This window comes from Vombatus ursinus, unplaced genomic scaffold (genome assembly GCF_900497805.2).
Source record: "Vombatus ursinus unplaced genomic scaffold, bare-nosed wombat genome assembly UNPS02014812.1, whole genome shotgun sequence".
NCBI classification, from domain to species: Eukaryota; Metazoa; Chordata; class Mammalia; order Diprotodontia; family Vombatidae; genus Vombatus; species Vombatus ursinus.
This window is the reverse complement of record NW_020954590.1, coordinates 80459381-80484334: the sequence shown is the minus strand read 5'-3', so window position 1 is coordinate 80484334 and position 24954 is coordinate 80459381. Positions and strand designations below refer to the sequence as shown.

The window sequence follows — 24954 nt, the reverse complement described above, 5'->3', positions numbered from 1 at the left end:
TCGGCGGGGGCAGTGGCGGCGGCGGCGGCGGCAGCAGCAGCAGCAGCAGTGGCAGCTTCAGCAACTGCAGCAGCGGCAGCAGCAGCGGCAGCGGCACAGTAGCAGCCGCAGCCGCAGCGGCAGCGGCAGCCCGCAGCCATTCCTCCTGCCTAAAAGGCCGGTCTGCGTCCAGTCCCTTTGCAGCCCATCCCACTCCGGGGAGAGTGGAGAGTAGCGGCCGCTTCCTCTCCCCCCCTCCCTTCCCCTGTCCCTGCCTACCGACACCCCCCCCCCAATCCATGAAGGTGGAGAGAATAAAATAAAACCAGAACTTAGAGAATTCAATAAAAAAAAATACCTATAGCTAGAAAACTAGTTAGTGTGTGTCGGGTTGGTGAGGGGAGTGGGTTAGGGAGGGGGATGGGTGGGGAGGGAGGGGGAAAAACAATAAGTACTTGAAGTTACCTGCCCTGCAGCAGCGGCTTCGGCGGCGGCGGCGGCGGCGGCGGCGGCAGAGGCAGGAGAAGCAGCAGCAGCAGCGGCGGCAGGAGTAGCAGCAGCAGCAGCAGCAGCAGCAGCAGCAGTAGAAGAAGGAGAGGAAGAAGAAGAAAAAGAAGGAGAAGAAGGGTTTCTTTCTGTTGCAGACATCTGCAGACTGTTGCTTTTTTGGAAGAGTTGCGCGTGGTTTTTTTTTTTTCTTTCTTTCTTTCTTTTTTTTTTTTTAAACAAACCGCAAACGGATGTGAGGCGAGGAAGGTGTTTCTTTTACTCCTAAGCCCAGACACCTCTTTCTGTTCCTTCCAATCTTGTTTTGCTGGACAGTTTTTTTTTTTTTTAATTAAAAAGAAAGGAGAGGAAAGGAAGGAAAGGAAAGGAAAGGAAAAGAGTTACTTGATGTTTGAGTGAAATGGACGTAAGATTTTATCCACCGCCACCACAGCCTGCTGCCGCTCCTGATACTCCCTGTTTGGGACCCTCTCCCTGCCTGGACCCCTACTATTGCAACAAGGTGAATTGTTTGCTTTTGTTTCGGCCTTCTCCTTGTTTGTTTGTTTGTTGTTTAATCCGTTCTTTGGGATCACGGGAGTGGGGTTCCTTTTTCTTTCCTTTCCCCCCCTCTATTTGAAGGGTTGTTATTTTGTTGTTCTTGCCTTACTGGTTTGCATGGATGGAAGCTCACGGAGCTGTGTATGTGCAGACTGCCTCCTGAGTTAACTAACACTCCAGCTCGCAGCCCACTAAAGCCATTCTTGCAGTTTGGTAGTAAATATTGCAGAGAAGCTCCGGGTGTTTTCAAAACACCGCGATTGTGCGGAAAGTGACAGGATTTGCTCTGTACGGTTCCTTCCTGCTGTTCCGGAGTAAAGGGACGCCTGGCGAGGTTCGCCTTGGAGCCCTTAAAAAAGAACAAAACCCCGGAATACTTTGGGGGTGGGTCTGGGATAAGTAGGGGACTGGTGGAGAGAGTAAGAGAGGGAATTCCATTTTCTTTTCCCACCCCCCCCATGTTTCATCTTAACCCCTACTCTCGGTACTGGCAGACCCCATGTGTTCCTTACCACCTTTCTGACGTGGAGGCATTATTATTTAGAAAAGGAAGTAATTATAGAGTATTTAAATGTATATACAAGTGCTTTCCCTTACTTACTAAGGGTTGGGGGGTGTAGTCCCCCAGCCAACCCCTCCCCCCGACAAACTCTTTTGTTTTCACAAATCAAATCAGGCTGCTAAACTCTCGATTAGCACGCCAATTCACTTGTCAGGATTCACCAGGCTTAATAGTTTAACAGTTTGGGCAAGATCGGACCCCCGCTTAGGGTGCAAAGGGAGATGACAAGTTTGTTTTGAATTGGACAAGTCCGACTCATTAGTGGCCTGCAAACTGCGTTACTAATTTCCCTCCAACCTGATTCGGTCAGTGTTGGCCAGGCTTCTAAGGAGAGAAGTTCTGCGCAGTGGCAGAGGGCAAGAAGGTGTTTCTGGACCGTGGGGTGGCCAGCGGGACCGGAATACTTCGTGCCCACTTGACTGCAAAGACACCAGAGGACTTCGATTATCTTTGACCAGAAGCAAACCAGGATGATTTTCAGTGTGGCTCTGTAGAGTAAACCAGCTGACGTTTATTTATACGTGGATTGCACTTTCTTTGCCTTTGGGGAACATTTCTGCACTTGAATAAAAAAGATAGTGGGAGGAAAAATTATCAGAAAGTGGTTCTCCAAAACAAGCTCCAGCAAGGGAAGCAAATGATGAATAAGCAGTACTAGAGTCAGTGTCTCTGTGGGTGTTTGTCCGTCTTCAGGTTTTTGTTTCAAATATGTCTGAAAGTTCCATCCGTGGAACTTGGACAAATAGGCCAGCTAAGTTCCCTGCAACACTTTTCTGAAATGCTGGGCATTTACCTCAGCTGCACCGTTTCTGTATTGTTCCTTTACTAAACTGATGTCTCATAACGTTTGGAGCAACTTAGTCCAGGAGTGGTGAGATGCTCTTCAGAGTGAAACACCTTGGAAAATGTTTGTGTTCCTATATTAGCCTTTAGTAGCGGTTTATTATGCAAGAAGATGAGAGAGAGAGGGAGAGGGAAAGAGGAGAGAGAGAGAGAGAGAGAAAGAGGGAGAGAGGAGAGAGAGAGAGAGAGAGAGGGAGAGAGAGAGATAGCGAGCGAGAGCGCATCCCCATCTTCTGTTCTGCCTTGTCAAAAAAAAAAAAAACTTCATAGACTTGTAGATAGAAGCATTAGAAAAGTGAGCTCACACAACTTAGGTTAAGTAAACTACATCTATCAGAACATAGGGAATCAGCCACCCTGTGGTTAAACACCGGTTGTGGGTTTTTTGGGGGAATATTTGTTAGTAGGTAATGCACAGGACTCTCCTCCTAGAGTTGATACTTAAGGAAGTTTGAAGAGTTGACTTGAATAGTAAATGGAAAGAAGTTTAAAAGTACTGTGAACTTTGGGCATTGGAGAGAATGAATGATAAGCTGTTTTAAGTTTAAGTTTGGATTTCCATTTTTTAAAGGTGTATTTGTTGTTCTTGATATATTTGGTTTAAAAACAGTCAAAAATTCATTAGCCTGAATTAGAACTCAGTGAATGCGAACCCCTTTGGCAGTTAAACTGGACAAACCTTATTAAATCTTGCACTGATTTAAGGCTCCAAAAGGAAGGTAATGGCTTGGATACACATTTTACTCATCATTCTTAAGATAGTAGCGCTAAATTTAATTTAAAAGTTAAATGCTTTGGAAAAATCAGAAATTACTTTAATATATTAAATCATTTCCCAATTAAGTGTTTTAAATAATTTTGGTGGGCTGTGCAGCAAATTGAATAAATTAATTTAGAAAGTCCTCAGAGTTTCTTGACTAGCTCATTGAAGCTCCTTTTAAGTCATGCCATGTATGAAGCAGCAAACTGTTCTTTTTAAATGCAAATTAGCCACCCTTTCTATAGAGGAGTTGCAAGTCTTCTATTTAACTTATCTTGGGCAATAATGGATTTAAAAAATGCAAAGTCATAAGACATACTTATCATAGTTGGAAAAAGACTTCATGTGAATATTTCTCACAGGGTGCCTTCTCCAGAACATCTATTCGTAGCAGTCTATTAAATGTATTTGTCACTGATCCCTGATTATATTAAATGGGCTGAGTAGGTTTGCTAGGCCCCTGAGAGGCAGGCTGCTTTCCTTAAACATTGTGTTTTCCACTCCATCATGATTACCATTTATACAAAACTTGTGTCTAGATCAAATATTTCAATTGCTTAGAAAATTTTCAACCATCCTTCATTTTTATGAAGATTCAAGTGGCTTTCCAATGCATTAAAAGATACATCTAGGAAAGATATTTAGTAAGAAAACTGTATCTTCATTTAGTTAAATAAAATAAAATAAAATAAAACAGCCTTAATTGGACTAATCCAATACATATCAGATTGGAAAGCAATTTCAGTTTTCTTTAAGACTGCAATGAAGCCATATTTTGCAGTGAGATAACCTCACCACATTATTTTTACTTTTGAAAGTTGCAGTGATAAAGCAAATTATAGTTTATTCTGAATCTGTTGCCAGATTATGACTTGTATTTACATATATAATCAGAACTGTACTTTGCCCAAATGTTTTTGATACAGGATTACTGCAGTCTATAAAAATTAATATACCACCATCCCCTCTAAGTTACTTTAAATGAAAGCACAAGTTTGAGTTATACTGGCACCCTCGGCACTGCTGTTTTACAGATGGCAAAAAAAAAAATCAACAGTTTTCACTTTTCTTCTAATAAACTCAGCAGAAGGAATTTTCTAAACAGTTCAGCCTAGTGTTGATCTATTTATTGTGAGAGCACATTACACTATGCACATATCTCTATGCAAACTTGCCTCCTTTTTCACACAGCCATTGAGGGAGAAAAGTGAGAGAACAATGCAAACAATGTTGGTTATGGCAACTGTGTGAGGTATCTCTTATACAAACAGGCAAAATGGATGGTATGCTGCTGTATATAGGTCAACCTTTGAAATAACAGTGTGGTTTACAGACTGGACAGACAGATTTAAGCTTGAAGTAACACTGTTCACCTCCTGATGCTTTAAGCATAGTTATATTTCAGACATTTGTAGATAAATAACACAGCTCTACCATAACCCTATTTCAGCCAATTAAGACTATTTTAAGTAACATTGTATCCCTTAATTGAACTGAATGTTACAAAGAAATTGGATTAAATGAGCACACAGTATGAGTTCAGTAGTAAAATATAGCCCTATTTGTTCTAGTTGGAGATGTCAAATCATCAGTTTAAATATATACCTACATAGTAATAACAGTTCCTTTGGTTTCTCAGTATACTGTCATTTCTAAAGATTGTTTTCACTGATTTAATGCTAAATTGGGATAAGGAGGTGGTACTTTTTTACATTTGAAACTTTGTAATGTATTTTCAAGTTGCAAAGTATCTGCCCACATAAGGAGTAGTAATATAATTATGTTATGACTTTACTAATGACAGAGAGGCTGACCTCTACCAACAGTGGGAGGGAAAATAATGGTCTCTACTATTCTCAATGGTTACTTTTGGGAATCATGTATTATACATCCTTCTTGGATTGTTAGTTAAATCAGAAATAAAGGAGCTCCAACAAATCTTTGCTTACCAGTCTTTATCAATTAAGTGAATAACAGTAGGAAATGTTTGGGATAGTACCTTCCAGTCAAAAAAGGAACAACAACAACAAACATTTATTCAGCTAAAAGAGAAAACCCAATGCACTATTTTTCATATGCGTGCGGAAGAAATGATCTGTTCACAATTAGCCTGGCATTAACTCATGGTACAATCCTGTAACATTATTTTACTTTTCAGAAGGGAAAACCATTATTCATCATCTCCCACCCACCCAGCCACTTTTCTGTGCACAATTTCCTTTGATGATGATATTTCCATAGGATATTTTGCCTTTCAAAACTAATGTAATCATTCTCATTCATCCAAGTTACAAAATATATAAAACTCAGGGTTCTCAAACTCTTAAAGATAGAATTGTATGTCAATATTTTATTTGACATTTTGCTTCTAAAATCATTGTCTGTTCTTATGGTTCCAAGCAATTTAGTCACATCAGCTCCAGACTGGTCCAGTACATTATTGTGTTTCTGGTTGGAACTTGCCTCCACCTCAGGGATTGGTAGGGCATTTATGAAAGTTTTCATACCTTTTAGTACCTTTTTCAGGATTGCTGCTTAAAATATACTTGCTTTTTTTGTTTTGTTTTGTATGTGGGTTTTTTGTTTGTTTATTAACTTTATAAGTTAAGAGGTCTTTAAACAATTTTTTAAAAAATTCACAACTAAGAAGTGGAATACAGTTCTCTTACAAAGGCTACAGATGAAGATACCGAGGCAAAAAGAACGCAAAATCTGAACTTGCCTGCCTATCTTGGCTTTGTTGGATATTTTATTAAGCCAGTTAGCTAAAGTTTAAACTTCTTTGTAAAGGGTTATCTCTGTGAGCTTTGGAAAGCAATACTATCATTTTAAGATAGTTATTTCTATAAGCTGTTTAGTATTTCCACATTTTATGATTCATTTTAAGGGGTATGGAATGATTTTTTCATGAAGCAATTTGATCTTTTGCCTACTTAGCAAAAGAAACTACAATATCAGAAAACTCATTTAAATATCTTCTACAGAAACTAGTGCTTATACAAACATGAAGCTTCTAGCAGGCTTTAGTAGGAGTGGCATAATTTGTATGGCAACAAAAAGAGCAAGGTATGGAAGAATTAGGGACATTTCCAGATTAAAGATTCACTTTATTTAAGGACCTCAAAGTCCCAGAGCTAAGTTTTTAGGAGCTTGTTGGGGTACCTTGACCTTCCCTGAAATCTTGCCTTTATGAAAAAGAGAATTTATGAAAGGAAGGGGGAGACATTGAAAAATGCTACATGGCAGTCTGTACAAATTTATTACACTATCATTTGAGAAGTCATCTCATCTTCTATTTCTCAACTAATACTACTTACTGAACATGCTAGAGAGTTAGAAGACCTCTTGGATGATTCATGTGTTTCTTTCCTTGTAGTCTACTTTTTTCCTTTAGAAGAACTGTCACCAGGAGTTTACCCACATGTAACATGTACCATGTTCCCCTTTGTTCCTTAGCAACTCTTTCCTGTAACTTCCCAAATCAGAATATGGGGACAAGGATTTTTGACTCCTAACATGTACATTCTCTCACCTCTTCATGGCATTGATATGTTGTGTCAATTTTGTGATGTGTGCCTTCTGTTCTTTTCATTAGCATGATTATCCTGGTCAACTCTCTCCTTTCACCTGTTTCTTCCCTTTCATCTGACTACCTTTCAACTCTTATCAGTGGAAATCCACTTCCAGTTTACCCCACCTAACATTGAATTTGCAAGAGGAATGAAAAAGGCTAGGTTCCTACTGTATGCAATGCACTGTTCTAAGCTTAAGATTCACAAGGAAAAAACAGTGACACAGAGAATATGCTATAATTTAGGGATGGAGTATTATAGTATATAGAGTCTTTGGAGTACGAAGCCCTGAATTCAAGTCTTTAATCTGATACCTATCAGCTATTTGCAATGAAAAATCACTTAATTCACAGAGCTAAAGATAACTCTTTCAAGATTATAAGTTATGATGAATTGCTGATCTGCGTAAATGAAGAGAGTTTTTCCCCCATTGGAAATTCCTTACCTTGATGAAATCACAGGTCTGATCCTTCCACCCCCTCCCCCATATTAAAGAAGGAAAGATCCAATGTGGTCTACGAAAATTTGAGGAGAGAGAAAACATTTTCAGTTGTGGGGGTAGAGTGAGACATGGTATATAGGAAGGTTATTCTGTCCTCAGTACTGGATGAGAGGCACCATGACTTCTTATTAGACTTAGATTCAGGAAGACCTGGGTTCAAATCCTGTCTCAGAAACTTACTAAGATTCTGGGCAAGTCACTTAACCTCCTTCTGTTCCCATGTTTGTAAAAATAAAAGTTGTTGTACTTGATGTCCTCTAAAGCCCCCTTTTAGCTCTAATCTATGATCCTATAATTTTGCTAAGTGACGACTAGTGGAGTATTATACATCTAGAACTATACGGCATCTGAAGAGTCAATTATTCCAACTAACTCTCCTAGTTTGTGCATAAGGAAACTGAGTAATAGAGAATCTAAGGACTTACTCAAGTTAGTAAGTGCCAGAACTGGCATTGCATGATATTGTGGCAAGAACATTTGAAAGAGCACCAGGAATCCTAAATTCTAGTTCTTGCTTTGCCACTAATGAGTCTTATGATCTTGAATTAGGAACTTACTTTCTTGGTCTTTAAAATGACAGTTGGATTTTGTGATTTCGAAAGTATCTTCCAACTCTTAAAACATTGTAGTTCTATATAATTGAGATGTTTGAAGAAGTAAATTTATCATCCTGTGCTATTGTTAGTTTTTCCTCATCAGTCCTGTTCTCAAAAACTTTTAGTGATTCCTAATTACTTACAAAATGAGATATAAACTTCTTAGCCTAACCCTTAAAATCATCCTCTACAATCTGGCCAAAATTAACCTTTTTACATTCCTAGCCTCCCCCCCCCCACATACACACACTTCAATTCAGCATAATTTGCTATTCCCAGTCTTATCCACCCATATCCTGCCTGGTACTTTTGTGTTTAGCTTGCTCCATTCCTGTAATACTCCCCAAAAAGAACATTATTCTTTAGATTTCTTCAAGGCCCAGCCCAGGTACTACCTTTTTCCATGAAACCTTTCCAGATCTTCTTACCTATGAATTCAATTCAATTCAACAAGCATTTATTTAAAAACTTACTATATACTGGTTCTATGCTAGATACCAGGGATACAAAGATAAACCAAATAACTCTTTCCCTCAAGGAACTTATATTCTATTGGAATAGAGTAAATGAGTGATCTCTCCCTCCTTGAATCTTTCTTACTGTTCTGTTTGGCCCTCTCCTTATAATATAATTTATATTAAAGCTAGTTATATATTTGTCTTATCTCCTTCTAAAATGTAAATAACTTGAAGAAAGAGACTATGTTTGTTGTTATCCCTAGTGTCCAGCATGCTGCAGTGTGCATGAAGCCTCAGTTAATAGATGTTGCATGAATTGGATCATTGAATTTCATATTTGAGATAAAGTCTTCACATCACAATTACATTGAAAGAATTGGATTAAAATTCCCAGCATAAGAAAATTTTTGGGCTTCCAAGATTTTGTGAGTGATAGATCATAACTTAAGGATTTAGAACTGATACGCTATTTGTTTGTAAGTGAATATAATACGGTACCCATATTCAAAATGTGAGTAGTACAGACAGTAGCATTTGGATAGCTTTTCTCTCATCTTGTACCATGGCAAGTTTGAATGGGAATGTCAACATTTCTTGGGCAACGATTAGACATCACATATAGATATCTAACCCTATATCTTTGGACATATATCTTTGGAGATATATATACACATATATATATGATATTAATAATAAAAAGGCAGGATAACCTTTCAACAAAAATATAGAGTTCAACAAAGATGCAGGGTTCCAAATATATGTATATATGTATATGCATATATATATATTTGGATATATATAACCCTATATCTTTGGATATTTTTAAAATGGAAATCAATAATTGTGAATATTGATCAGATACATTTCAATGTTAAATATTCCACTGTCATTCTCTTTTTTTTAACAGTAAAATTAATGATCTAGGTGGCACCATATAGGTATACAAAATTTCGCCTTTTTATTTGTAAGCTAGATCATAGTTAATCACAACTACCAGATCTTATAGTAATATGAGTCACAGCTATAGTCTTTGTCCTAATTAAAAATTCTAACATTTTAATGGTCTTATTCCTGATATTTATTTACACTAAATGCTTATAAGAGCAACAACAACTTAATGTAACCCTGGCCTTGCAGGTATCAGCCATTGCAACACCACCCACCATTTATCTCCATTCTACTTTGAAGTTAACCATATCTCAGGGTGAAAGAACTTATGGTAGGCCTCCTATTGTTAGTGGTGCCAACAGCAGAGACAATAGCTCTTACTTTTGATCATGAATTTTGTTAAATGAACTGACTGCTGGAGAACTGGACTGCCAAGATACTCCAGTTTATACCTACCCTAATGAATTTGAGAAATTTTTGTTAACAAAATTTGTTAACTTGGCCCTGCATGCCAAGTTTCAACCTAAAGAGCAATTTCTCATTAAAAACAGTTGAGTTATAAACTGCTTAAAAATGTGGTTTCTAATGGAAGTGCCAACAGACTGTTAATTATAGCAGCACTTCCATAATACTTTAAGACATGGAATTCACATTAACCTGAATGAGCTTTTCCTGGTTATAACATGTTTCCCTACAGCATTCATTTTGAAAATGGCAACATTGTAATGTTCTGGGCTTAGATGCTGATAGTATAGCAGGAAAAAGGTTGGGGGAGGGGTGAAGGCCAGAATGAAAATCTGCCTTTGTTTATGGCAGGGAATGCCAATATTTTCCAATACCTTTTATTTTGATATATGAAGAGTTTAACTTGATTAAATTTTTAAAGTTAGCTCTTAAAAATCTACCCTTGCATTTTCATTTTATATATTAAACATTGTGTGTGTGTATACATATACATATATGTGTGTGTATACACATATACATATGCACATATATATACAAATATATATACATATATTATACTAAAGGTCATTCTAATGCTTTTTTTTTTGGTTTGCCTATTTTTCATTTTAGATGTTAAAAGTGATTGTACAATAGCCAAGCATCTAATATATTTCATTGCTAGGTTATGAGAAGCACTTCTCTGTGACTGCTTTATAAGAATTCCTAGATAAACAGCAGAAATAGACACCAATAGCTTTGTTGCTTCCTAAGAAAATACAGAGCATTCCAAGTTACAAAACACACTTGAATGTTATGTATGTCTGACAAATCCAGGTTAGTGCAAATGTCAGATTCTCTTAGCATTCCCATTCTTGACTGGTGTCTCCCCCCCCCCCCCCATCATGCTCCTTTTGAAAGGGGAAGGTCTTTTTCACAGTTGTAGGTTACCTAACCAGAGAGGCTGATTTTTATTAAATCATTTTGTTGTTTCCTATGGTTATGGGTGTATTTGTAGATCATAATGCCTGAAAGGTTATGCTGGGGAATCTTGGAAGAAGGGAAAGCATATTAGCTAGTAGAATTATTCCGGTTATGGCCTCTATTTAAGGAAGTGAAAGTAAATATCATAGCTAATATAGTATTCTAATGCAAAGAGGATCTAATCTAATAGTCCCAAATCTAGTCCCTTTTGGGGACACTTGTGGAGTTCCTTCTGAATGTATGTGGGATGGAAACAAACAAAAACATTAAAGACCAAATAATGACTATTCCCTAGGCAAAACTAAAAAAGTTGGGGAGGAAGATCTTTGGTTGCCTCTGTTAGTCAACTTCTTTAGCAAGCATGAACTCAATCTGTATCCTTTGATAAAACATTGTATGGCTAGTGTCTGAATTCTACTACTAAGTACTCTCTCCCAGTCATGTTCAACATGTTCAATGGGGGAAAAAAAAAGTATTTGTATTTGTTAGTCTCAAAGAAGAAGCATGGTAATTTTGTAAAGATTAATGTCAATACAGATAAACAGTACTTTAGAATTCTTTGTTGAATGATTGTTCTGTATGAAAGAAATTTCCCTTCCCACCCCAAACTATGCCCCAACAATTCTCCTGGATCAGCTAATAGGGTGTAACAACATGCCTTCCCTCCACAGCTGGGAAGAGAAAACTATTTGCATTTCCTGTCATTAGGTTAGCCAGATTCCCCCAATTTCCCCTTTAGTTATATGGGTCAGAAAAAGGCATGAATTGTGAGATATCGTATGCAAAACAAAGTCTAGAGAGAACAAAGTGTGCTTGGGGAACCACTTTTATCACTTTGGAACACATTCCCCATCCCCTTAACTATTGTAACTTATTTAATGTATATGTGGTTGTGTGTATAGATATATGTTCATGAATATATACATATGTACACAAAATATATGGATGTATAATATGTATATTATATGCAATATGTATGTATAGGCAAGAGTACATGAGTTGATTGTCATCATACCAAATTATGAAAGAATTCTACCTCTATACACTAAGAACTCCAGCCTAAGATGCTAGTAACAATTGTGGATAAGGGGAATATTAATAATAAAAAGGCAGGATAACCTTTCGACAAAAAGTATATTTTATCATTTGGCAGATGCAGTCATGAACATTAATCATAGAAACCTGCAGATAGTAGAAGCTTAATATCAAAGCTAATGATTTATTTTATGTTAATGACTTTCTGCTAGGGCATAAAAGACTGCTCATAATGGACTCTCAGTTCTATGTTCAGTTACTAAGGCTAATGGGATAATCTTTCCTTTCCCAAAATTAAGCTTTTTGAAGTAAATTATGCTGTTACTTTTTCAAGTTAACTCTTGAAAAATTTATTGCAAAACTAATCTTTTTAAGAAATGCCTAAAGAAATAAAAAGAAAAATCCCAAAGCAGCTTTTCTAGTTCTTTAACAGTTTTACCTAATTGTAGTGAGAAATTTTGTCTGTATGCTTTGCTATATTTCTAAAGGTTAATATTCATGAACTTGTAGTGCTAAGTAATTTTACAGTTTGTCTCCGATGACTCAATCTCCCTTTCGAGGTAAAGAGCCTACGAATACATTGGACAAAAGAAAAGATTTCCAAAGATTGCTAACCAATGATTTGCTAAATGGTAGTAAAGTGTTTAGTTTTGCATTGGGAAGTTTTAAAAATCATGTTTACAATTAGTTATAACCAACATTATATTTCAATAAGAGATAATTTGCCTACTAAAGTTCACATAATGTGCTAATCATGTCTAGTGGTTAATAAAGGCCTCCTATCTCACTCCCCTGATGGCTATAAAAGGCTATTATATTCATGGCAGCAGTTCAGGTACAGCTGCTGTGTGTTAATAATGCATCATTGTCCCACTAATAAACACAGCAAAGGTCAACACCCCCGAGCACCTCAACTACCTATTCTTTTCCCAAAATATTTATTAACACCTTAAAAGCTTATCTTTTCATTTCATTTAGCCTCCTGTCAGTTAATTCTCCTCTGAGCTACTTGTGTGAGAAAGGTTTTGCAACCTAAGCTAGGTTGTAGACAGATGAATAGATAGATATCCATACACTTATCTTTTCCTCCTAAACAGTCTTTCCCATTTCAACGATCAATGGATGACTTAGTTTAGGTTTATTGGAGTCAATGAGCTTCTTTATAATTAACTTGGTGTCTCCTTAAATTAGGCCATTTTCAGATTTTATATGTTCATTTAAGTTGACATTCAGAAGAATGCCTTCTCAATAACCCAAATTATTTAAAATAAATATAATCAAGAGGGGGATTAGGAAGGTAGTATTTAACCTCTAAATAGACATTATAGAATTGTCATTAAGTTTACAGATCTGATTGGCTGGTGAAAAATTATTTTCTTAATTGTCCTTTTGGCATAGAGAAGCAATAAGAGTAAAAGCTTCTTCATCCCATATTTTCTGCACACAAAGAACATATTCAGATGGGATTTCCATTTTGCTAGGAAATCATGCAAATCAATAGACCAGCACTTACCTGCTTTAAAATTAGGTATACAACAATTTATAGGCATAGTGATAGTGTAGTACTCTTAATAGCCTCAGTTTGTCTTGGACTTAATCCTGGCTATTGTGTCTTAAAAGAAAAGTCAAAATGTTAACTGAGCAAAATCTCCTTTTCTCATCTTGTGTTGCTTTCTTCTGTTTTCTGTTATTCATCTTGATAACCCTGTGTTTTTCCCTGTATGGCTGGAAAATCTTCAGTGTTTAAATAACGAAAAAGAGACAAAACTCCAACAGCATTTCCACCATCAAGAGAAATTTAAAAAAAAAAAAAAAAGCCAAACTAGTGGTAGGGTTTCTATTTGTGTAGCCCATAATGTACTATGGTACATTTGTCATGCTTTAAATATATAATGGCTACAATAAAATATGTACAGGCACAGTTGTGATATATGAAGTCTCTGGCTCCAATACCATTGTTTGTGGTCTCTACGGTTGTCATACATTGTTCTTTGCACATCATACCCTTACAGCAGAATTTGACACAATTTCTAGCTTTCAGCCCTGCACCATTTTCATTGCACAATATACATGAGTTTGACAGGGTGTGTTGAGGACAACTCTGGCAAGCAATTGATATTTTGAAGTGGCAAGCGTTTCAGCAGCTGCCTGCTTGTGGAAAAGGAATGATAAGATATACTGTATTGTTAGTTTCAGGGAAAGCATTAAGGTTTAAGCTCTGTAAAAATGTACACATTATTCGTCAGTGGTGAGGCAAGCCTTTTATGTTTTTTAGAGCTTAGCTCTCTGGCTGATGTGAACTAGAATGACATTGGTCAGTAAATGAATAGGAGTACTTTGAATTTGAACTGCGGCCAATTTTGCACCAACAAAGGAACTGACAAAAGAAAGATTTTATGTGAAATGCAAAGCACAAGCAATGTTGGGGGGTTGGAGAGGGAAGTTGGGGGGAAGAGAGAACAAACACACAACAGAAATATTCTTTAACATCACTTTATAATGATACCAAATAATTTGAACATATCCATTTGACATGGCTCATCAGCTGCAATCTAAGCTGTTTTATCTAATGTTCTTTACAAACCTGTTGTATACACATAGGCTTTTCTAATATGTTCATATGGAATTTACAGTGTTTTTCTAAATACCGCACTATACCCTGAAGGCGTGTTGGCAGAATATCAGAGCTGTCCATGCTGGAGCTCCCCCGTCTCTCTCTGTCTGGTAGTGGGGAATGGTAGCTTAATCAGTTGTGGCACTTCCAGTGTGTAACATTCATTAGTAAGGCAATTTGTCATGACTGTTAATAGTCAGGATGCATCTGCTCTCTTCAGCTACAGAGTATGAGAAGTAAGGAGACAAATATTTCAATATCTAGTACGATTAACTCATTTAAAAATCATAACCCAAGATTGGTTGCTCAAAACAGACACAGCATCTGATTAATACATATACTATGTTCAATTTTTGCTGTGCCCTGTTTTTATAGATTTATAACTTTAAAGCACACTAATATGCTATTATCAAGGGCATAGACATTGATTAGATATTCAACAGAAACTAAGTTATGGGCCAGGGTGTCTTCTATGTTCATCTGGAAAGAATTTATGTGCATAATATTTTCTATAGAGCATCATAAATTGAAGAGTATGATGCATGTAGTATTTCTCACATATTTCATATTCTCCTAATGATTAATAAAGTTGCCTTCCTGTGTTACTTTCACAAGCTGGTCAGCTTTCTTTCCCATCTTAGACATCTTAGATAAGTAGATCAGTGTGCAAAGTTTGTTTTTACAATCTTGTCTATCACAAACTTTAGAACAGATAAGAAGATGCATTTCTCCCAGAAGCCCTCTTTTAAGAGCATTGTTCATTGTTCTAAATGTGAAAAGTTAAATAGTTTCTTCCAGTCAAAAAGGTTAAAATTTTCTACATATCTCATATTTTCAATGTATTACATCACATAGCCTCCCATACAAAATCTTTGCTGACACATTTTTCATTTTTAAGGAAAGGCCTTCAAATTCAGAACATAATGATTTCTTAGAAACTGAACCCAATCTTGGTTAAAAAAAAAAATCCGTTCTTGCGAGTAACAAAAGCTGTTACTGTTTAAGTTCCTGTTCAGCGGTTAGTTGGTACGCTTCACTGAATGTTGTCAAAAAGGCTTTTCTCTTGATTGACAACCCGGTAGGAATGTGAATGGAGATTTTAATTGCATATCATGTGTGCATATCAGAGCGAGTGAATTCACTGACTCTGCTTAGCTCCATATCTCTGCAGGTCAGCCGAGCCAAAAAATGCTTTTTCTTTTCTTTTCTTTTCTTTCCTTTCCTTTCCTTCCCCCCCCCCTTTTTTTTTTTGTAATGGCCATTAGAGAGAGAGAGAGACAGAGACAGAGACAGAGAGTGTGTAGAGGTGTATAAGTACCATAGTCATTCCTTATTGGTTTTCTGAAGGGGAAACACTTGGTGTCCCTATAGCCTCTGCTGCTTGAAAGTAGAACCAAAATCCATTCGAGTAATTTTTATTTTTTACAGCCCTAATTTATTTGGATGATGTAAAGTCATTTCAGTTACAAGTTGGGAAAAGTCTGCCAGACCATATTCTCCTTGTGTCACTATGAGAAGTGTGTTTATCTTTCTCCACCCCCTCCTTTTTTTTTTTTTCCTGAAGAGTACTTTGAACAGACTTTTTTTTTTTTTCCAGGCAATAGAAAAAAATTGCTGAGGTCAATTGCTTTTTAAAATCTAGCATCTTAAAAGAATTAAAGTGAAAGACATAGATGTGGGATTTTCACACAATTGAATATGAATTTAAGTACAAAAAAAACCAAGAGATTTTACTGTTCTGCATGATGACATTAAGAAGTATATTTAAGCATTGTTCTTAGGACAGCTTTTCTGTTGAGAAACTTTAAAGTCAAAGATTAATTTCTGATGGCACTCCTTTCTTTGCCAAGATTTGCTAGCCTGGATGTGCCAGCTATGTTACTGAGATGTGTAAATGAAGAATCTTTACTTTTTCAAACAAGAGTACAACTTTCATTTTCAGATAACTTTAATCTTAGATCTCTAAACTGGTCAAGGGCTTATTAATATGAAACAGGAAATTAAATTAGGAAAAAATACACATGGGGCAGAGAAGGGGAAGGCTTTCCCCCTTGTTTTTATTTAACAGGATGTGAAAATTAGCCACTCAGGTTGTAAATTGAACACTGAGCCTATTTTTTCCTATGTGATCCTGAATTAGCAAGAATGAGATTAGCATCAGGGTAATATATATAGCCAGGGTAATAAGTATAGTGATGCTGAAAAGCTGTGACTCTGCAGCCTTAGGACATCCCAGAGGGATTGAACACCGTCCAGGGCTCTAATATGTTATCTCAACACACTCTAGCAAAGTGTAAAATTACAGCATCATGAGTCAGCCCTTTATATGGCAGAGAGTACAGTGTAATTGCTGTTTAAATGAACTCCTGATCCTTTCAAAAGCAAAAAACTGAAAACTCACGGTGTTTTAAGCTCTTAGCTTTATGTTCTGCCATAGTGAAATTTTTTCTAACTCAATGGAAGACTGTTTCATGCTTTATATTGAGAGCTCAAGCAAAGGGGGGGAAATGCACTTCCAAATTGTGGGTTGGGGAAGGGGGAGCTCAGCTGAACACATTGCACTTTTATAGATGGTAACTCTAGTAAAGAACTTCATCAAGCAGAGGCCATTTCTGTAGAAGTATTGAAGTAGTTGCTGCCTCTGTTACCTTTGTTAAGTCTGTGTTGTTGTTGCCTTTATACTTTCTTATTTTCAAATAGATAGAATAGAGCAACTGAGTAAGAATTTGCACTTGGATGAAATGTTAACCTTCCACATTTAGTATCCACATTACAACAAGCTAGAGGGCTTTATTGATAATGCTTCAGATAAATTGTTTTCATTGTCCCTTTCTAAAGCTTGAGTGTATAATGATTTTTAAAACAAGTATTAGCTTATTTGAAGGGGCTGTGACTCCAGGCTTCTATAAAATAATTGGGCCTACTAGGCTCACCAGACTGGAAAATTCAGATTTAAAACACATGAAAGGACTATTAGAAGTCATCGAGTCTAAACTTCTCATTTTGCAGTTTGGAAAACTGAGGCCTAGAGGAGTTAAATGACTTGTCCATGGTCACACAAGTATTAAGTAACCAAGCCAAGATTTGAACCCAGATCCTTTGACTCCAAATGTAGTATGCTTTCCACTACAACAGAACTTGTATTTTCTTACTTTTAAAGAGCTAGACCAATGATAAACCTTACTGGCTCTATAATTCAGCCAAAAGGCACATCTCTTAGATACAAACTATGATTTCTAGAACACTGAATCCTTACGGCCTGCCTGTAAATTCACTGTTTTAATTAAAAAGCATGGATGTTAGCAGTCAATACATTTTCCCATATAAGGTACAAACTTTATTTAGGCAAAGGTTTGACTACAGGACTTCTTGAAATAACTTCAAACCCTAGCATGCAATGATTATGTCCCTCTGAAGAGAATTGGCCCTAAGAAAGGGGGTAAACAGCAGCAATGCAAGGAACTTAGAAAAGGCAGATTTCAGCTCCGTATTTAAAAACAAAAACCTAACTAATAATTATAGCTGGCTAAATGTGGGATGGGCTAGCTCTTGAGGTGGTGGCTTCTTCCTTACCAGAGGCCTTTAAATAAAATATCTGGGTGAATACTTTTTGTGGATGTTAACAGAGGGTATTGGACTTCAGATACCGTTTGGACATCTGAGGGTCTTTCTACCTCTGAGAACCCAATTATAATTGTGTTATAATCATCGATTTTCTGCAGTTGCCTGCAAGAGATTCCCCTAAAATACGTTGTTCAGTGATAGCCTTGCCCAGGTTGAGTAGTAATTAAATCTGAGAGTTTTTAAATACCCTAGGATACTTAGAAATCTTTATCAGGCAGTACTTTTGAGGTCCTCAAGCAAGGTTCAAAGATCTATTTAAAGTACTAATCTTCCATACCTATTCTTCACAATGGATCAGAGAAAAGGGAAGCCCTAAGACCTCCTTAAGACACGTTGGCTATTGATTATCCAGTGGGAACCTTTAGTTATCCTGTCTTTTCCTGATTTCCACTAATGCCCTTATTCATTGGTAAGAAAGTTTTTAGAAAATGTTTTTTCACTGAGGGATAGAAGTCCCACTGAGGAGTTATTTCAGTCGTTGGGCAGTAGTAATTGCCAAAGGCTATGAACGTATATCTACACTATCCTACACTTTGAAGTGAAGCTCTGCGGAAGGGGGAGGACAAACACAGGGAATATTCACATAATGTAGAGCTTCAGGGATGGATACTGAGCCTGCTCAGTGCAGCCACTAGCAAGAACTTTTGCCTGGAAAATGTTTAGCTACAGAATGAGGGATTCAAGCCTTGGGCATTTTCTTAGGGATAAACACAGTGAAGATACCTGAAAAGAACTTCTGAAATGCAGGAAAGGAAAAGGAGAAAGAAAAACAAAAAGATCCAGATGAGGGAGAGAAATGCATTCTAAACCTCTGCCCTGAACTAAGTGAGGAAACTAAGGCCCTGAAATGACTTTGCTAAGGTCTTACATTTAGTTGGAATTTGAATTCAGATCCTCTGACCCCAAATCTTTTGAACTTTGCAATGCACCAAGCTGCCTTCCCTAAAAAGCAATACCATTTTGAATGGTTGTTGAGCCAAGGCTGTCTTTTTTTTTTCCGTTGGACTGGTCAGAAGTGGGGTTCAGCTCCAGTCAGGACCCCTCCTCAGGTGGACCTCCAGTACCGCCCTAATACATCTACTGCGCTAAGCAGCCCTGCAATGTGATTGAAAAGCAGCAAACCTCCCTAGAAGTAATTATTTATGTTGTACCTTGAATTAGTTTCAAAGTGCATACCTGACTTTCTCCTTAGAGATAGTTCTTCTACTGTCCATGTTCTCATTGAGATTCAGTTTCTATGTAGCCATTTTTCTTTCTTTTTTTTTTTAATTTTTAGGCAATTGGGGTTAAGTGACTTGCCCAGGGTCACACAGCTAGTAAGTGTCAAGTGTTTGGTCTGAGGCCAGATTTGAACTCAGGTCCTCCTGACTTGAGAGCCGGTGCTCTATCCACTGCACCACCTAGCTGCCCCCTAGGTAGCCATTTTTCAACCATTCCCATCATCATTAGGATCTGGTAGAGTAGATGATATCACCTCCTAGCTGTAGTAATAATCTGCAAAGTGTCCTGGGTGGGATCCTAGGATCATAGAGTTAAAGTTGAAAGGGGCCTTAGAGACCATTAAGTCCTAACTCCTCATTTTACAGATGAGGCTATTGAGGCACAAGGAGCTTTCATGAAATGATTAGCCCATAGTCCTTCAGGTCATAAGTGTCAGAGTAGAAGCCAATCAATTTGATGATGCCCAGAGTCTCCATACTTTATATTTAAGCTGTATCAGAGAAAAGAGAAGGATATGAGAAGGGATAGGTGATCTGTTCATGGTGAATAAGAAGGAGCAGCAAAGAGAAGGTAAAAGTGTTCGACATTTAATTTGTTTCTTTTTCTTTGGCCGTGTAGGGGGATCATTAGATTGGAAAGAGCAGAACTAGGTGGGTAATAGGGACTTGGAACACAAGATAAGAAGGGACAAAGGCAAAGGAACACCTGGTTACCTTTGAGTTTAAGCTACTGACCTCACAAGAACTTGCTCTCAGGTCCTGAAAGAACTTGGCAGATGTAATTCTTGAGCCATTGACAATTGTTTTAGAAAAGATTGTAGAGATAATGACAGATACTACATGATCATTAATCCAAATTGAAAAAGAAAGAGGGAGTTGGGTAGAATGGAGTCTGAAAACCGGTGAACATCTAGAAAAACATTTGGTGACACAAAGAGTCATATGTCATCATCAAAGAATAAGTGTGCCAAACTAAAAGCATTTCCTTTTCTTTTCATTGAGCCAATAGTGCTGAATCAGGGAAATTTTATAAATGCAATTTTCCTAGATTTAGGCAAAGCAGTCGACAAAGCAACTGTCTCGAGCTGCACTTGTGGACAAGATGAAGAGGTATGAGAAAGGTGAGAATACAAGTAGATGGATTTGGATCTGATTGAATGGTCAGACCCAAAGTATAGTCATTAATGGAAAGAAGTCACCGGTGGATTGTACAACGGGTCTGTGCTTGGCCCTGTGATTAGCATTTTTAATCAATGAGTTGGAGAAGTACAACATGCAGATGATGGTGCAAAGCTGGCAAGGATAGCCAACATGCTGAGTGACAAAATTAAGATGCCAAAGAATCTTGACAGTCTAGAACACTGGGCCTATACTAATAAGATGATGTTTAATAGAGACAAATGTTAAGTCTTACACTTGGATTTAAAAAATCAACTTTACAAGGACAGGATGGGGAAAGACATGTCTAGATAGTCCTTTGTACAAAAAAGACCTGAAGCTTTAGTCCAGTATTATTCAACTTTTGATATGTCAGCCAAAAATGTAAATGCTTACGTAGGCAGCAAGAAAAAGCAGAACATCTAGTCTCAGAGAAGTGAGAATCTCACTGTACTCTCACCTGGAGTGAGGTGAGTACTGCAATTACACTTGGAATATTTTGTTCAGTTCTGGACATCACATTTAAGGAAGGATGTCGACAAGCTTGTAAACAGTGGTTTTCAAACAATGGCTGGATGGCTCCTTGGTGAAGGTGATCTCTCAGGGCTTCTCAACTATTTTTGGCAAGACAGCCACTGAGGACCCTTTCAACTCTTGAGATTCTGAGATATACTTGAAGTAACTACTAGGGCTTTTTCTTATCCTTGTCAGCTAACTGTTATGACAGACTTATGGGTACATAGTGAAATACCTGAATAAATAGTGAATGATGAGAATGTTTTGTTTTTTTAACCAGTGGTTCAATTAATTGTCATACGCTAGCATTTCAGATTTTAATTTACCAAAATTTCATGGGGTTTTACCAACACTTAACCATATCCATAACATTAGACCGAGAGAAAACAACATTTGTCCAGATACTTTGTTAGATTTTATACTGAGTCCTCAGAAAACATAACTATAAGTTGGCAGCAAAGATAAGCAGAATTCACCTGATTACTTTTAAGAACATCATCAAATTTCTTATAAATTTAATACCCTCATTTCTTTTAAAATCTAAGTATTTGGGCACATGCTACATGCAAAAAAAAGTGAAAATGCAACACCAAGCAATATGACTGATTTAGCTACAAATGCTAAAGTATCCACCAGCAATGAGAGATAGTTTGACTGTGATTCAAGTGATAGGAAGATTCTAACCAAAGTGCTCATTCATCTAAGACTACTACAATGTGAAGCACTAAACCTCTTTGTCTTAGTTCTTGTGTCTAGACTGTGTTGGGTCTCTTTTCTTTTCCTTTATTCTAGATGGAGTGGCTTACAGCAGAAGTAAAGTCTCCTTGGCCTTCTTTCCATTGCCTCATTGGGGTGGTGGCCAATACAATAAAGTCCAGCCATAGCTGGAGTCAATTATATTTTTAAACTATCCATTTGAGAATTATTTTTAATGGCATTCTAATAATGTTAAGTAAAAAAACCAATGAAAAGTTTCAGTGATGACTGGGAAATCATTCTTTACTTACTGTCTTTTTGATATTGTAGAATATGCCCCATGTAAGCCTTGGTACACTCTATATTATACAGAAACAAAGGTTGAGATTTCATCTCAACTTTTATTTTTTTTTTATTTTGTGGGCTACATTAAGATGATTAACATTATTTAAACAGCATTTAAAAAATTCAACTCATAAAAATTGTCAGTATTTGCTTTGTTAAAATCTGTCATGTTAGATTTCAAAAGGTATATTCTTTATGTGTATATTTTTCTTACAGACACTGCATATTCTGGGAGACAGTCATTGTAGAAATTGCTTACAAAATAATTTTATGAATCTTTTATTTTCTTACCATCTCATTCTTTACCCTAATATGGTATGGAACCAGACTGCAATTACAGCTTCACAATTGCTTTATTATATGGGTTGAAATATACTCCTGAAGCTCTTATTACATTTTACATACACCATTTGCACAGGATTGCTGATGGCTGTCAGCAGCTCTTCCTAAGTACAATCAGCCATTCTTAGCATGTTGTGTTTAAATTCAGAGCAACACAAATAGAAAGCTTCTCTCTCTTTGGTGATGAATTTTTAATGCTGAAGCATTTGTAATAATCCCCATGACTTCATTATAGCATTGTGCAGAATTAGAACCATTCATTTTGTGATATTTGATATTTATTTGTGATCTTTACTTAAAAAGGAAAAAAATAAACACAATAACAGTGCAGTGGTGTGAGTTTGTGACTGTCAGCCTGAGGATTTTTAATGTCATTAGTGGTTCTATTCCCTTTTTCTTGAAAGAGATTGCTTAATATTTCTTACTTAAATAATTCATTTAAAAGCTTTCCAATAATTGCATTTAATGGGAAAAATCATTCCACTTCTTGTCTTATTCTTCAAAAGGAAAAGTGAGATGTCATATCTAAATATGTGATATCTTTCCATTTAATAACAAAACTAAGAACCTTTCTTTTACAATACAAAGAGAAATGTTCTCCTTTTCTTATTGTATTTTAGCAGTGCTTAGGGTCTTTGAGAGTCTTCCAAAAAGAGATCTAGTTGGCTATGGGAGCCATATGGCACAGTCTGTTACCCTCTTCCCTTGAACAGGAATTTTTGCCCTTTTACTTATCTTACAAATTGCAGAATTTGCTTTTACACTAGTAAAACTAAGCATTAGAACTTCTTTCCCAAGGTCAAGAACTTATGGCAGTATTAGTTTATGTGTAATGTAACATTGAATGACAAAATTGAGTGGTAGTATCTCCTTAGAAAGATTTGAATGATTGAGTAAGCCAAGTTTGTTTTTGCATATAGAATATCAAGTCTATACAATGTCAGATATTCATTAATATACATACAAATCATCGATTGCTTGGAGTTGTCAACACAAACCTAAATTAGGGTAACAGATTTTGAAATTATGTCTACACCTTGTTTAGCATTATATATGTAAAAAATTTGGTGTTTTTATTTCACACAACCTGTTATACATTATATGTACTGAAAAACTACAGAATAGCTAAATTGGCTTTTAAAAATTAAAATGATGTAGTGAAAAAAGTGCTGGCCAAGGATCTAGGAGTCTGACCAGGTATATGACTATAAACCAGTTATATTGTCTCTCTGGGACTTAGTTCTGTCCACTGTTGGGTCCCTTTCAGTATTTAAGGTTCTGTGATTTATGTTGGTTGTTCGAATGGTGAACTTCCCCAACAGTAAGCTATTCTGAGTGTCCAAGTACCTAGGAGGTGGAGCCTGGAGCATCAAGTGAGAAAACTAATTATAAAAAAAAGAAAATAGAGAATATACAAATAATTTTTATTTACTACCACAATGGTTATGAACTAAGAACTAAGGAAAAAAGATGAATTCTTGTCATAAAACTTTTCCTATGGTGATAAAATCCATAAGGATATTTTAAAGAAAAACAAGCCTAAGCAACAGAAATTGAGTAAGGTTTCAATTGGTTTCATCATCCTATCATAATAGAAAAGGAAACATTATTTCCTTGTTGCAAACTTGAATAGTTAGACTCTAGTCAGTATATACTTTATATAATATTTGTTATATAACTTTATGTAACATTTAACAAGTCTAGTGTTAAATTCCATCTAATATACCCGGTCAAACTCCTGACACCTAGGCCAGCACTTTTTCTACTATATCACTCTAATTTTTAAAAGTTAATTTAATTATTCTGTAGTTTTTCAGTACATACAACATATAATAGGTTGTGTGAAATAAAAACATCAAATTTTTTACATCTAATAGCTATACAATAAAAAAGATGACTAAATTTCCAGTTTTCTGATTTTTTAATGTTATTTCCTAAAATTATCTTTAGTTTCCTAATGAAACCTTTTGTTCATTTTCCATTCTCCTCTACATGCTGAAGTATAGCACCCCCTTCAATGCTACTTATTATAGTTTTTCCTACCTCATAAAATTTATTTGGAGAAATGTATGGTACAGTGGCAAGTGCTGGATTTGTGGTCAGAGGATGAGTTAAATCCAAGCCTGGCCACTTAGTATGTAATTTTGGAAAAGTTTCCTTTTTGGATTTCAGTTTCCACACCTGTAAAATGAAGTGACTGGACTAGGAAATCTCTAAGGTGGCACATTGTATCTTTGATCTTATGAAGTCTACCCTTTGACACTTTAGGAAAGCTATTACTAAATGTGAAGATCTTTATGCTGCTATGTAGGGGATAAAATATTTATTCAATCATCTTCTGAAGCTGTTTTATACAAGGCTTCAAAAACCCCATGATATCCTGAGTCCTCCCTACTTATAAATGAAAGTCTTAACCCAAAGGTGTTATATCTATATGATATATCTTAACATAATATCTAATTATATATAACTATCCACTATAACATATAATATGAAGTGCAATTTATTCTTGTTATACACTAATTATGTTATAAATGATTGTTATATGAAAATTATTTTGATATTAAAATGACTGAACTTCTTGGCTATAGGTAGTCAAATGTCATTCATCAGAATGAGAAACCTAAGTCACAGCCAGGGATGGGATGCCAGGCAAGTGTGAGTCAAACATCACTGGGAGAGGCCTGGAAAGCCAGATGGAAGGTATCAGGACACAGTGTGATCACAGTGGTGATCAGGAATGGGACAGGTAAGAAGCAAGCAAGTTTAGGG

The 24954-nt window shown here is 36.5% G+C and overlaps 1 protein-coding gene across 1 annotated transcript in view; it reads left to right on the top strand.

Annotated features, from left to right (window-relative positions):
- Nucleotides 1-746: 746 nt before the first annotated feature.
- Nucleotides 747-24954, top strand: part of LOC114053716 (thymocyte selection-associated high mobility group box protein TOX) — a 371079-nt gene continuing 346871 nt past the window's right edge. Inside the window, exon 1 of the mRNA XM_027876845.1 lies at nucleotides 747-988. Within this exon, the coding sequence (XP_027732646.1) occupies nucleotides 887-988 (102 nt within the window). The 5' untranslated portion in view covers nucleotides 747-886. The remainder of the gene's footprint in view (nucleotides 989-24954) is intronic.